Source organism: Numenius arquata, chromosome 11 (assembly GCF_964106895.1).
Source record: "Numenius arquata chromosome 11, bNumArq3.hap1.1, whole genome shotgun sequence".
In the NCBI taxonomy this organism is placed as follows: domain Eukaryota; kingdom Metazoa; phylum Chordata; class Aves; order Charadriiformes; family Scolopacidae; genus Numenius; species Numenius arquata.
In genome coordinates, this window is record NC_133586.1 from 1,814,041 (window position 1) to 1,828,920 (window position 14,880).

The following is a 14,880-nucleotide window of genomic DNA, read 5'->3' on the forward strand; positions in this document are numbered from 1 at the left end:
AGCAAAAGTTTATTTCGAATGCAAAAACAAGCGAACAAAAGCCCCCAACTTCCTCCCCCACCCAAGTCACGCACCCCAGCTCAGCCTTTCACAGTTCTCCTCTCTTCTGTGGGTTTGTGGTTTTTTTTTAATAAGCATCTTAACACAAGGACTGATTAAATCTGTGTCAGTCTGCTGCGGAAACACTCCCGGGAATCGCGGGGGTAACAAATCCACAGCACAGACATTGCAACCGTCGTTTCTTCCTTTACGGTAACAGCAAACCTGGGAGCCTTCGCTTGGCCCGGCTGCACCCATCGTGCAGCGACTCCGACGTGAGAAAATAAGCGACCGAGGCCGAGCTGAGAAAGGCGAGATGCTTCCCAGCGAAGCCACGAATTGCTGTGGCAAGAAGTAAACGCCTGCAGCCTGTTCCCTGGCCACGAGGGACAGCGGCACAGCCACGGCCCCCTGCGCAGGGTCCCACAAGCTCCTGGGATGCTGCGCAAGCCCCTGCCGTCCTTTAGTGGGACAAACCCCGTGCCGTGGCCCTCGGCTTCCTCGACGGCAGGGGCAGAACCTCACGCCGCTGCTGTCGGCAAACTCCGGTGCCCGGGGCCACCCTCCCTTTGCAGCCAGAGGCTGACAGCCCGTCTTGGCCGTGCGGGGCTCGGGGCCACCGGCTCCGGCCGACGCTCGCCCAGCCTCATCCCTTCTCCATTTAGGGGAGCCTTGTCCTCTTTCACCTCATTTTTTCCCACCTCAATAAAACCCTTCTGTATTTAGGGAAGAGCCCGCAGTGCCTGAGCACAGATGCTCTTCGCACACCCCCGTGTGTCGTGTTCTCTCCTGCTTGGTCCTCCCAGCAAACCCCAGTCTCAGCAGCAGGCTCTGCCCATCATTTCATACCTTTTTTTCACTCCGGAAGGGCAATCCCTCAACCTCCTCGCAGGATGGGCCAGTCCAGACACTTCTCTTCCTGCTTGTTTGCTTTCGTTTTAACATTTAAAACCAGCGTTTTGTGGATGTCTGCACTCACAGAGAGCCAACAACTCTCTACGAAATCCTCCGAACACTCAGCGTGTCATTCGTACAATAGCAAAAGACCAACAGTTAAAAAATACTCTGGAGCCAGGAAATATACAATACATTCAGTAACAAAAAAATATAGGTATAAAATACTTGCTTTAAGGCCGTGTACAGTTTAACTGAAGATAATCTGAGGACATTAATTTGCTCAGCAACAAAAGAAACCTGGGAAGGAAATTCCTTAATGTGGTGGTGAGGGAAAGGCGGCAACGAAGATCCTGCAAGGTTTTGTTGATGCTTCTAGAAAATATTTTTAGTAAAATACGATCCAGAGGGGCTGAGAGTGGGAAGCGTGGGGCCGGTGCTGCTGGTCCAGGAGGAGCTGCGGTCGTGCTGTGGGCCGGTCCCCAGCTCACTGCGGTCCTTGGGCCGATCGCCGCTCCTCCAGCATCCTGCACACCCACATGGACACCACCTCGGCGTTCCCGTCGTTGTACTGCACGATGAAGGGGTGGCCCTGCAAAGCGGGACAGGCAGAGTTAGCCAAGATACACACAGCCCTTGCAGGGAAAACCCCAAAAGGTTTGTTTTTTTAAATTTTTTTTTTTTTTTTTTAAGTACATTGGAATATCCTGTGGTTACAGTCATAAAAACGCAATAAACCAGTGACTCACGGCAGCGAACTTTCTCTTGGACCCGTATTATCCACATACACTGTTTGTACAGAGAAGGGAGGGCTGGGGGAACTCAGACTCTTTACTGAGGCCTCAGCCTCACACTCCTTGAAAATACTGATTTATTTTTTTTTTTAACGTTCCATTAGTTTATTGTGTTTTGAACCAGCTCCTTTCTAGGTCTGCCTGGCCGCATGCTCAGCTTCTAAATGATGTTTTGGTAAAACGATATTTTAAAGGTCTGCGATCTGTTAATTTTAAAGTTTCTCTCTTTAACAGCCCCCTTTGTGCACCTTTTTTCGCATCTATTAACCTAATACTCTCCTTCGGCGAAAGGAAAGCGTTAAGGGCAGTCTGTTACAGCCTGAACTCCTCCGAGTGTGGGGCACACGGAAACCCACAGCTCTACGAACGACACGTCCACTTATATTTGTGTCCTTGACTTTTCTGGATGGAAACCTTACGCCTTACCCCCGTGTACAGGAATCGACCGTTCTTCAAATGACCTAGGAAAATGCCAATATCCCTGCAAGTGTTAAATTCCTTTCGTTGCTTGGTCACTGAGCTCCGTGCCTGAAGATGCAGCAGGACCCGGTGCCAGGCTCTGCAGCGCTCACAGCATCCATACGGAGAGGCAGTTGTTCACACACGTACATGCTAGTACCTGTCATTTGGAGCCATCAGTCGATACAGAAATGAAAATACCACCTAAGTATAACTGCAGCAGGTCTTCACGAGAAGATACTGTTGGAATTAAGTACGATGAAAAGAGAGATAACTATAAAATACTCTTGGTCATGAATTACATGGCTACTGCAGGCACTGGAAGGCTGTGTCTTAGATACCTCGGAAAATCAGAACAGCATCTCAGGATGAAACAAAAATATGGCCTGCAATTTGAGCAGCCAGCTTAGGCAGCTCATGTCTCAATCTGGCCACATTCCTAGAGATGGGAACATGCCATCTTCAGATGAATCTCAAATGAAGTATAAAAATCCACAGGAAACCGAGTACCGCAATTACATAAATGACTGAAAGAAAGCAATCGCCAGGAGAAACCATCACGGATGATGAAAACCTCTACTCCAAATCACTCCAAAGCAGCTCGGTTTTTGCAACACTAAACTTCATAGCTCTTGTGAACAACGCCTGGAAGGAGTGGGAGCAGATCCGCTGGGGAGCCCTTGGGGAGGGTGACGTACACGTGGGAACAATCGCACAGCAATCGGCCCACGGAGAGTGAGCACGGGTTTGACGTGGGACACGGGCAGCCTGGATGTCAGCTGGGTTAGGACGGCACCGAGCGGAACAATGAAGCAGCACCGGGCTAAATAGAGGACAATAAATCCTCCCAGCATCAGCTCGGTGCAATAAAACACTCTGCGGGGCCAGGGCCAGCAAACACAGGAGCAAGAGGAATAAAATATGCCATTATCTATAAGAATTACAGAGGAAGCGTGAGATGGTGTTGCTTCAACTCTTTGGGATGGCCGGAATCTCAGCTAGAAACTTTTAGGGAGAAGTCTGAGATGCAGAGAGCTCTTCTTCAGCTCTTACTGGGACCAGCTCAGTTGCTTTCCCAGTTAACCTGGCAGAGGAAAGATGGAAGGAACACTCTGGTGGAGTGACTTAGTTGAGCAAGAGGTCCACCACCTGGAGAACACGACACACAGACTACGCCATGAAGAGCTACAAACTTCTCAAGTGTTTTATTTCACCACAGTGGCTTCAGGTGCTCGGAAAGCTGCCTGGGCGTGAGGTTTCTGCAGCCCGGTCCCCAGCCAGCCACAACCCCAGGACTCGGCAGAACAGCCAAAAGCAAAGCCAGTTCAAAGAACCCGCTTTCCTCTCAGATTTGTCAGCGCTTCTCACCAGGCTCAGGCCACGAGCCCTTAATTTTATCTCCAGGCCTTTGAAATTGTGGGCAGCTGCTGCCTGCCATTGCAATCGACCTTTCTGAGTTTGCTCTTCGTAACTGCTAGAGAAATAAGATGTTTTCCCCCCAATATTCAATTTTTTTTAAGTAAATTGCTTCCTTTCAGCCACTCTTAGCTGTAGACAGCAACTTTAAATTTGTCAGAGCGCCCTGAATTTCCCATCCAGGCAGACGTGTGTGTGCTTACACTTCATCGTCGCTTGGAAAACGGTCCACCAAGGACGAAGAACATCTTCAGAGGTACCAGAGTCCATTCGAGAGCTTTGAGGACAGTGGCCGAGAGTTCAACTCTACCAAGAGGAGATGGGTGATCTTAAAACGATGCATTTAAGTACACAGATGCGGCACTGAGCATACGGACAATGTCTTTTTTCTTCCAACACCTGGCTACTAAAAATCTTTAGGTCTTGAATGTCTAACACCAGGAACAACACTAAAGAAAGACAGCACCCTCTTTTATTTTTATCTCCTACTCCAGACATCCCATGTATGTTTGGGTTTCACCGTTTTACTAAATAAATTCAATCTGAAATCTTCCTGGTTTTACCTGATTCCTACCTATGAAAACAATTCAGGAGAGGGCACGTTCGGGAGCCCAGAGGTCCTGGAGTTTATCCCCAAGCTGCCACATACTTTCCAACATGACCTTCACAAAGCTGCTTAATCTCTTTCAGCCTCACGAGTAAAAAGGGAATAAATGATGCCGCTCTCTCACAAGAATCAGTGCGAGCCTGTTTTGCCCAGCACTTCAGTATTTTTGGGTGCAAAAGGTGCAAGAGTAACGTAAATGCTTATTATAAACCAAGATAGCCCAGAAGTAGCTGTTTTGCCTCTTAAACAAAACAACGGTCAAGGACAATAGTGAGAACTGGGGAAAAACAATCAAGAGCCCCCAGACAAGGAGAAGCAGATGCATTGGGGCAATTAAAACACAGCTATTAAAGCCAGTCCGCTTCTGCCATGAATCTCCTTTACGATGGAGAGACTCCCCGCAGAGGAAGACATCTCACACCCAGTATATCCTTGCATTTAAGCTACTCACGACACGCAAAGGGAAATTGCAGGCTATGGAAGGTTGGAAACGTCAGCCAGCCGTGCTGCTCACCCTATTTACTTTGTTTTGTGAGGTTATTCCACTGAAGCCTGGGGTTTTACACATACACTTTTCTCTCTAGGAATAAGTTTAACTTGAAACTACGCTTTAGATTTCCCGTGTTCTTAGACTATACTGCTCTAGTGAGGATTTTTCTAAGGCTGAAGGGATGTTTTTACTAGAAGCTGGTTTTCAGAATCTGGTGGTTGGGGTTTTTTTTTGGTTTTGTTTGTTTGTTTTTGAACAGGGAATGGGAGAGCAGAGATTTCCGCCAAAGCTAAAACTACAGCGTCAGTGGGACCTGTCTTTGCAAACCTTGGTGGACAGCCCGTGGCATGTTCAGGTCAGGCACCAAAAGCCTGGAGGTGACAAGTGGCCCGAGGACGTACAATGTCCATGGATGGCCTGCGCTCAAAACTGCTAAAGGAGAAATGCAGCTGCACCCTCCAGGTCTGGTGCATGCCCTGGGCTGCAAGATGGGGCTGGGATACACTGTCACCTCAAGAAAGAATAAAAAAAACCCCAAGTCACAACAGCTTGGACACTATTAATAAATTTTGGTCACTGAGCATCTCAGCCATAAGTAAACACCGACACCTATGTCCACTGTGAACTGGCAAATAAGGGTCTGATATTAAACCTTCCTTAGGCAAATCACTGTAATGGAGACCATTCATGCCCTACCAGTGATGGTTCAGCCAACATCTGAGTCTCAGTAACATGCCAGGGCTCACAACACTGATCGGTGTCATCAGGGAGGGAAGCGTGACCCCAAGGAAAGAGATCATAGAATCATAGAATGTTTTGGGTTGGAAGAGACCTTAAAGCCCCCCCAGTGCCACCCCCTGCCCTGGGCAGGGACACCTCCCACCAGACCAGGTTGCTCCAAGCCCCCTCCAACCTGGCCTTGAACCCCTCCAGGGATGGGGCAGTCACAGCTTCTCTGGGCAACCTGGGCCAGGCTCTCACCACCCTCACAGCAAAGAAGTTCTTCCTAATATCTAGTCTAAATCTCCCCTCTTTCAGTTTAAAGCCATTACCCTTCGTTCTATTGCTCCACTCCCTGATCAACAGTCCTTCCCCATCTCTGCTGTAGGCCCCCTTTAGGGATGCTCATAAGAAGAGCCCAAAGGTATCACGGGACATCCCCACCACAGAGCTGATCCCATTCCCACGCGCTTCATGTTCGCTTAGAATCATAGAATCATCCAGGTTGGAAGAGACCCTTGGGATCATCGACTCCAACCATCTACCCTACACTACAAAGTTCTTCCCTATATCATATCCCCCAACACCACATCTAAACATCTCTTAAACACATCCAGGGATGGTGACTCAACCCCCTCCCTGGGCAGCCCGTTCCAATGCCCAACCACTCTTTCTGTGAAAAATTCTTTCCTAATGTTCAGTCTAAACCTACCCTGCTGGAGCTTGAAGCCATTCCCTCTTGTTCTGTCATTAATTACCTGTGTGAAGAGACCAGCACCAACCTCTCTACAGTGTCCTTTCAAGTAGTTGTAGAGAGTGATGAGGTCTCCCCTCAGCCTCCTCTGCCTCATACTAAACAGTCCCAGCTCCTTCAACCGCTCTTCATAGGATTTGTTTTCCAAAAGCCTTCCACACACACTCACTACAAAGCAGTAACCGCCTCCTTGCCAATTCTTAAATACTCAGCCTTCAAAGCATCCGGCAATCAGTATATCCAGCAGACAACACATTGAGAAGCCACCACCCAACCACTGCCCACGCCTGCCTTCCCCCTTCCCACGGCTCAGCAGGACACGGGGAGATTTCTGCAGGCAAGGGGAAGCGGCCACCGGCCAGCGAGCAGCAGCTCGGAGCCGAAAAGGTCAGGCAGGACGGGGCCAGGGACAGCCCCAGAGTGAGTGTCAGCCAGCCTAATTTCGTGTGTCAACTCCGAAAATTAGATAAACAATGACAAACCAGGCTTTTTAAATGAACTTGTCTCATCTCGTTCTCTTGATAAAGGGTACATTTCTCAAGTTGCAGTGTCCCACCAGACGGGTTAACTCTTTCAAAGGGGAGAGCCTGGCAGAGGGTGATGTAAATGATTTAAATATCTGACATGAAATTAAAAGGGCAGCGGCCCCCTGAACACACAGCCCTGGTAATTCGAACTCATTGCTCACAAACCATCAATCATTTAGCCCAGTCAATTAAATTGCCATTATTCAAGGGTAAAAGTTCCATAATTTTACCTATCCTTAAAATTCAGCAATTTGCTTTTCGTGGCCTTCTCCTCTGGTCTGAGGAGTCTTCGTTTCCGATAATAACACACCAGAAGCTTATTGTAACAGACTCTACCTCACGTTCCTGGCAGGTCTGCAGACGCACGGGTTTTTTCCAGCACCCGTGAGTTTTTTCCACCGCAAGCAGCTCTGCTCCGGATCTGCTCGCCGGCACAGCTGGTAGGAGTGAAGGTGAACCATCCAGGGGAGACAAAGCTTCCCCTGGGACACAGCCTCAAACCTGGGCTACCTGAATCCTTTCAGCTATTTATTTACACTGCCTTTCATACACAAGCCCCGGGAAAACCAGAGCTTCACAAGAATCTGTCCCATAAATACGTTCCTCTGCCGCTGACTATAAAACGCTTGTGTTTGGATAGCACCAAGGAGGTTTAGCCCAACGCTGAGACTCCTAAACACTGCCAGAGGACAGGCAGACAATAAATAACATCCCTTAAGCAACGCTTCTGTGATTTCAGAGGACTTTCTGGGAACAAAACAAGTGAGTGTTTATTGTGAGACTGGCTCCAAGGGTCCATGAAATAGGCAGCTACTGGCCTTAGCCAGGATGGTGACAAAGTACATTCCCAACATGAAATACTGGTCAGTCACCAATTTCCCTGTAAATCTGCAAAAATGACAGGGCGGAGTTTCCCGGGGCAGAGGACATGAGAGGGACAGGGAAGACACGGACACGAGCCTTAATCCCAAATGGCGCTCAATGATATTGCTATTTTTTTGACAGTGCATCCAGATCTAACCCGCATCATCATCTTATCTTACCTTTTGTAAGCAGTGAGAGGTTAATTGGGGAGGGCTGAACAACCTTCTCTCTGAGCAATCCTGGAAGATATCCCAGGGTCGGTGCTTGGTCACTGCCTTGCCCTGGTAGAAAGTGCCCAGGGGCACCAGAGCCGCACCACCGCAGGAGGACATCACAGTTAAGGGCAGGAAACCTGGGAACACCATCCCGCGTCCCCTCAATCCAAAGGGGTGGCTGTGGCCTGAGCAGCAGATTGCACAGGGTGCCAGGCTGGGGGGGCTGCGCTTACTGCCAGGATCACGTCCAGGTGCCACCACCTCGGCATTGTCATAGAAATGACAATAAAAGACCTCACACTTATGCAAGGTACGGTAGGAAATAAGCAGCATTGCTGTTGGTTGCAACAGTGCCATCCTTTTAATGTTCTCTTTTATAGGAATCCTCCCAGCCCGTGCAGCTAAAGGACTGTGCTCCATTTATTACAAAGAAGCATGGACAAATTATCCATTTCATTTAAAAATCTGAATGCAGCATAACAAAAAACATAATAAAAAGAGATCCCAACTGTTGCAGGCACAGACTATCAAGACGATGGCAGTGCCCTTAGACAGCATTTCAAATACAGTTTATTAGCGTGTGATATGAAAAGGGTATTTTTATTGCATGATATAATGCAATGGGACCTTGGGCGCTCTGCAGAAGGACCTTGCACTCAGAAGTGTAATGAACCCATAGTCCAAAAAACATTATACTGTACATTAACCTATCATTAATGGCACATTAGGGCTAGGGGCATTGCACGCTTGCTGGTCAGGGCTCCATCAGGACAGTATGGAGGAAACCACAGTCTTCACAGGCTTAAAACAAATAGAGAAAATAAATATTACTGATGGCTACAGGCTGCTTTAAGGGAAGCTCACTCTCAGCTTAACATGTAATTTTGATGCCTTTTTTTTTTTTTAAAGTGGGGAGGGAGAAGACAATGCAGCGGTTTATTAGCCAATATTAGAAATGGGACGTCACTGATTTGCAGCACTCAGTGTTCCCGTGGTGCATCAGATGCACCAACACGGAGCTTCTCCTGCACAAAACATGGCACCTCTAAGCACCAGGGCATCTTTTATGAATAAAATGAAAACCGGAAAGCTGCTCCCCTTCCCTGCCATTCCCCAACCCCTGATGACGTTGGTAAGGCTGCCCTGGCAGTAGGGGTTGAGACCTGGGAAGAGCGTCGTCTGAGCCAGCACTACAGTTATCACCCCAGCTAGTTTTCCCATCGCTACCGATGTGTCCATGCTATTTGCAGCTCTTGTAATTAACTGGGGGCAGGTACTTGAGGGGAAATTCTTGCCCAGTCACGTTTAACATGGAGAACACAAGTTGGACCTCCAAAATGACAAATGCAAAGCTCAGCTCTGGAGCTGCACTATCTTCCCAGGACACCTGGAGACCTGAAGTGCTCGAGTAAGCAAAACCAACCCGGACTGACCCCCTCTAGTGACCTCAGCGCACGTAAAACTTCATCACTCTACCACTGCCTCCAGTAGTGGAGGATTTTACATCTAGAGCTCCTGCCTCCAAGGACAAGCCAAACTAAATGCTGTTCTAATTATCTGTGCTAGCTATCCACAAGGCCGATTGCTGCTCCCACAGCCAGGAATAGCAGCGAGGAATCCTCAGGCCAATACTCTTATTGCCAACTCCCAAAACATCGTTAATTCACAGGCACAGAAGGTGTCAGAGCCCTCCTCGGGGGCTACTCCATGCTCCATCATTCACTTCTAAGGCCTGAGTGGGGTAAAAAATCTGAAGGCTTCAGACCACAGCACTGATCCACAGAGACACAGAATATACACATGGGCGAAAAGAGCTTGCAAGACAGTATTTAGGTGTGGTCTGGCTGTTGCATCTTGTTTTACTTTTGCAATTCTAGGACGTGTTTTGACCACGGGAGGTAACCCTTTAAAGGAAAGGGCGAGTGCCTGAAACAGCCGTGACTGGGAGGCTTAGCACATGTGTCAAGAAAGCATGTCCCCAGTGTCCCAAAGCGCCAGCAAGGTCACCCCTTGCTTTAATAGACACTCTCCTGCAGAAATGAAGCCTCCTTGTTTCTTCCACGCAGCACCTGCAGTGTTGAGACCGCGTATGTCACATCACAGCAAGTTCATCCGTAAAGCACCAGCTTTCCCTATGTACCTGCATGGCCGTGTTTGATCTGGGACCAAGCGTTTACTGGCCCAGTTCTCTCTCCCAGTTCCCATCCTCAGAATAGCAGCTATTGAGGGCAAGGACTGCCTCTCACCGTGCTTAGTGAGGAGCTCAGCATCCCCGAGAGCCTGTTCTCAGCTGGCTGACAGCAAAATCACCCATAGCAGGGGCCAAACACACAGGGCTTCAGCAGATCTGCAGGAGCCTGCAAAGCTGTGGGTGGCACCAGGTCTCCAAGAGCCAGAAGCGAAAAGTGCCCAGAAAGTAGTGTTTTCACAGAATTTCCCACCCCTGTGAGGACATCACCTGTAGCTTCTGCCAGCTCGGCGAGCAGAAAGGAGCGATTTGTCTAGAGAACGGTGGGGGCCACAAAGCTGCATCGATCGGCAGCGTTTTGCGGGTGGAGATGAAGAGGGACAAGAAACACATCCATGAGAAAAACCATTAGTCTCCGTGAAGTTTCTGCTCTTTCCTCATCCCTTATTCCGCAGAGCTCACGGCATGGCCCCCCCCCGATAAAGGGTGCCACGCAGCGTGGCGGGAAGCGGTGAGTTTTGTTTGTTGCACGGCCTCCCTCACATAGACTGTAATTAAAACGTTGATTACTAAACAGTTTAAATATATGACAGACAATGCAGTTAAAGCCTACAGTTAGGTCAATATGTGATTTAGATTTGCCATTTAAAAACTCTCATTTAAATTTTGCATACATTAATCACTACCATACTTCAATGTTCCGATATCCACCTGACTACACTATTAAAATAAAACTTGCTGCCCCAGGGAAATCCTACTTATTCTTAATTGTTTCGAGGCTTTGATGGGCTTTTAATCTAAGATTAATTTATGCAATTTTAAATAACTCTTCTTATGATTAATAAGCTTGAAAATTAAAAGGAGTCTAAAGCAATTATAATGAGCATTTGGTCATAACCTCATTAGGAGAAGGAGTGAAGGATACAGCTCTGGAATTCTTACAAGACTACAATTTAAGGTTACTTTCAGAGGAGTCAAACATAGTTCTTGAAATTGCAAAGGCAGATTAGCCTAGGTCAGTGCTAGAACTATGGCTATCCAGATTAGCACACTAATGATTTTATCCCTCTGATGATATTTAAGATAGTGAAAAGATGATACAAGATGTATCAAGCAAAGACAAATGGATAATGCTACTAAACGGTGAAGTCTTGGAGCTATATTTCTCATTCATACTTTTTTTTTGAGAAGGATTCCTTTTGGTGGTGGTTTGGGGTTTTTTTGGGGGTATTATTTATCTATTTTTAGATTAACTTTTACCAATGCACTTTTACTTTTTATATGATAAAGTTAATTGCAAGTGATTTTTGGCTGGTTCAGTAGTTTTGTTGAGGCACCGAAGTTCTGCTGCGATTTACAGAATTTGTCCTTAAATAACGGCAGTCCCCAAGCGTGATGGACGGACCAAGAGGAAGACAGCTTGACTTAAACCTGAAAACCTTAACCTGAGGAGGAACTGTCCACACATCACACCTGAATTTCCAGATCCTTCTATTATGATTAAAATCCTTTTTGCAACCATCTTCTGAAGCTTTGGACATTGGCCATAGCCAAACCATGTGCTGGTGGTCCTAAAAACAGTCCTCAGAGACCCCTTATGCACCTGACCGATGTGTCCAGGCTGGCCTGTCATCATCTGGCTCGGGGTCAAGAGGGAATTTTTTTTCAGGTCAGATTAGCAGGAATCAGTGCAGCTCCTCTGACTTCTGTAGCGTGGACGTGACCTCAAACAACCCGGTCCCCTCCTAGTGCAGGACCCCAGGTGCGTGGGTGTGTACGTGGATGGGTCTGATTTTCCCTGTTCTCTTTCTGTGGCATATACTAGTCTTGAATTTACTACAGAGTTTTGGTTTTGGCTGTGGCACAGAGGAGTCTATTTGCCCATCTGCAGATCATTCTTTCCCCAGCAGTTCTGCTTTTGATATTTGCTGTTAAGCCGATAACTGTACTTGGCACGGCTCTTGGTGCTTAGCTAACAAAAACCAGCTAATTCCCAGCAAAGGTATTTTTTTTTTTTGTGATGACTCTTAAAAAAAACTAAGGCAACCGAAGTATAATTGGAACGTGCTTTTTTGCAAGTGCCGCTGAGGTTAAGAAGAGCTGTAGAAGAGGAATAGAGAAGAGTGGCCCAAGGCTGACAGAGTATGTCAACATTAGCAAGCTGTCGACAGCAGAAGCAGATCTGCAGAGTGAAACGGTTGGTGCAGTGTTTGGGGGATGGAAGAGGTTTTCCTTTTGACCAGCTCCGGTCTGGTCTGCGGACGCAGCGCCCATTAGTAGCTGGAGCTCATTAGGTGTGTGCCTGGAGCATATCTTCTGGTTTGGTTTCATTTGAAATCGATTCAATTCATGAGCCCCGAGACCTGTCTGTGATGAGAATGAAAAGAGTGGTAAGGTCTGAAAGAGCAGGAGATTCACACCTGACCTGAACTCTAATGTTAATGTAGATGCACCTGCAGAAGTGTCTTCAGCTCATGCCTCACCCCAAGCACAGGATTGGTTCCGTTGACACCAAACAGAGCTACTCAGACATTAAAACCTTCAAACGGGGACTAAGTGTTCCCCTGGACTGGGGAAGATGGGTGGAGAAAACAGTGGTTTTCTCCGTGTTTTGAGAAACTGGTTTCTACTGACAGGAAAAAAAAAAAATAAAATCACCAAGCGGGAGTGAACTGAAACAATCTCCTGAACATTTTTCACCCAAACCTTGGAGTAGAAGAGAAGATGCTGTGTGCGTACACATGTGCGCGGACGCACACACACACACACGAAAATAACAACAATTAACAAAACCGAAACACCCCAGAAAATGATCTGGCTGGAAGCAAAAAAGAGAGAATGAAACAGCCTGCACATCGCTAGCGTTTCCCTGATGAAGTTTCTGCAAACGAACAAGTTGTTTGTAAAAGTACTCCGTAGGATCACATTGCATTACACGCCTGCACACCGGCTGCATCTAGCGCAAAGTAACATCCCCTTGTCTGCCGGGTTTAGTAAAGAGACTAAATAAAGCAAGTATTCAATGATCAAGCAGGAATATACTGTCAAATCACCCTGTCTCGGGAGCAGAAAAAGCACAGGTATGAAACGACGTCTGAATAACCGTGGAGAAAACACAGAGAAGGCGGCAAAATACATCACCACTAGTTGGCTTGGGAAAAAAATAAAAAAATAAAAAAAATTCCTTTGAATCTATCACAAGGTCACTGAACAAACGACCGAGGCCACGAAAACCATTTCCATTCTCAGACTTGTATTTTAATGCCACCGTTCCCTACCGGGAGCCTTTCCCCGGTGGAAACCCCGGCTCTCTCTCCAGCCGCGCAGGCAGACGCCGGCGGAGCCGTCCCCGATTTACACCAGTCGAGCGTTTTACCCCAGCGTCTCCCATTAAATCCAAACAGGCAGATGCACATTTATGGGACAATGAACTTTTCCACGGCTGCGGCTCGTCGTGCTTTGCTATTACGGCCTTAATAAACCTGCGCGTTCCCGTGCTGCGGCAGCTGCCGTGGGTGGGAGCGCGAGCAGCCGGCTCCGGAGGAGAGGCCGCAGCTTTAGGGGAAAAAAAAAAAATAATAAATAAATAAATAAAAAAAAAATCATGTTTAATTTAAAAATTAGAAACTGGAGCAGGCTGTGAGCACAGAGGTTGATTGAAACAAAATTTAAATTCCTGTCAAGCCCATTTAAACACAGGGGCCCTTCATAGACAATTAGCTGCTCCCTGTGAATGCCGAATAAACTCGGGCCTGGTCACTGTTAGAAGAGAGCAGACCTACTGTGAGGAGCTGGAAAAAAATTAACTAAAATCAGGCTGTATGAAATATTTAGCCTCCCAGTTTATCACAGGGGTTTGGAAGTGTAAACAAGACAAAAATCGATTCCTCGGTGCCCTCCAATCAATCCCCCAAAATGGTTAGGGCATCTGTTTCTGCTAAATTTTGTTTACTCTGGCAGATTTGCCTTAATTGCAGTTGTTTATCTCCCATTGTCCCCGGGGCCCTAATCTCCCGATTACTAATACTTAACACTCATTTCACATCTAAAGCTACTTCTAATCCTCAACAGGTTTCTGGGGCTCTTAAAATTATTGAAACGGAGGAGCCGGGAGATGCAACCTCTTTGTGAAAGGCACATTTTCTTATCTACTACCAGCTGGGTCCAATCATCACCAGGGATGGCTGCAACAAAGGTGCTAAAAGGCTCTTTCACAGGCACTGCTGCTCCGCTGGGGATTCAGCGGATAAAAAAGAGCTTTGATGGAAAAAAAAAAAAAAAAACCTACCAAAAAAAAAAAAAAACCCCGCCACAAAACCCTGAACAAGAGGGCTATAACAGTCCAGCCAAATAAAGTTACTGTCATAATCAAATGCTGTCAATCACAATGAAAATCCAATTAAAAATCTTTCAGTGCGGCCCCTCTTAAGTAGAAAAATGTCCCCTATTTATATGCGTTTTTGTCAACCGCACAAATTAGAAAGTAGTATTAATTGATTTTTTACTACTTCAGGCCCTGATCCTCCAGCTGAATTTCTGCGGATGCAAAAATCAACCGGCACAAATCTGATTAAGGGATTTGAGGCATAATGCACACAGGTCACTAAGAAGGCATATCTGTATCGCCTGCTTTATACTCTGCTTATTCATAGGCAATTATTACTCTTATTTAATACTGCAGGAGCGTCTTGAGGTGCTAATCAGGATACAGACCCACAAAGTAGCTGGGACTACACAAATGCCAGCAATTTTAATCCATGCAGGGCGTTGGAAGCAATTTAAAACTCCAGTTTTATCATAAATATTGTACGTAGATTTCAACAGTCGCCTGTTAGAGCAAATTCCTTGACGAATTTGGAAAGAACAGGAAGGACAATATTCTGGGAATTAAAGATACAGCTCTTACTTTGGAA

At 46.9% G+C, this 14,880-nt stretch overlaps 1 protein-coding gene across 2 annotated transcripts in view; it reads right to left on the bottom strand.

Moving 5' to 3' along the window:
• The window catches only part of MAP2K5 (mitogen-activated protein kinase kinase 5), a 134,475-nt gene continuing 119,595 nt past the window's right edge, over positions 1–14,880 (bottom strand). The window contains exon 22 of one of the 2 annotated variants that reach the window (XM_074155584.1): positions 1–1,525. In XM_074155584.1, coding sequence (XP_074011685.1) covers positions 1,421–1,525 — 105 coding nt within the window. In that variant the 3' untranslated portion in view covers positions 1–1,420. The remainder of the gene's footprint in view (positions 1,526–14,880) is intronic. The other variant, XM_074155583.1, reaches the window with a different exon arrangement.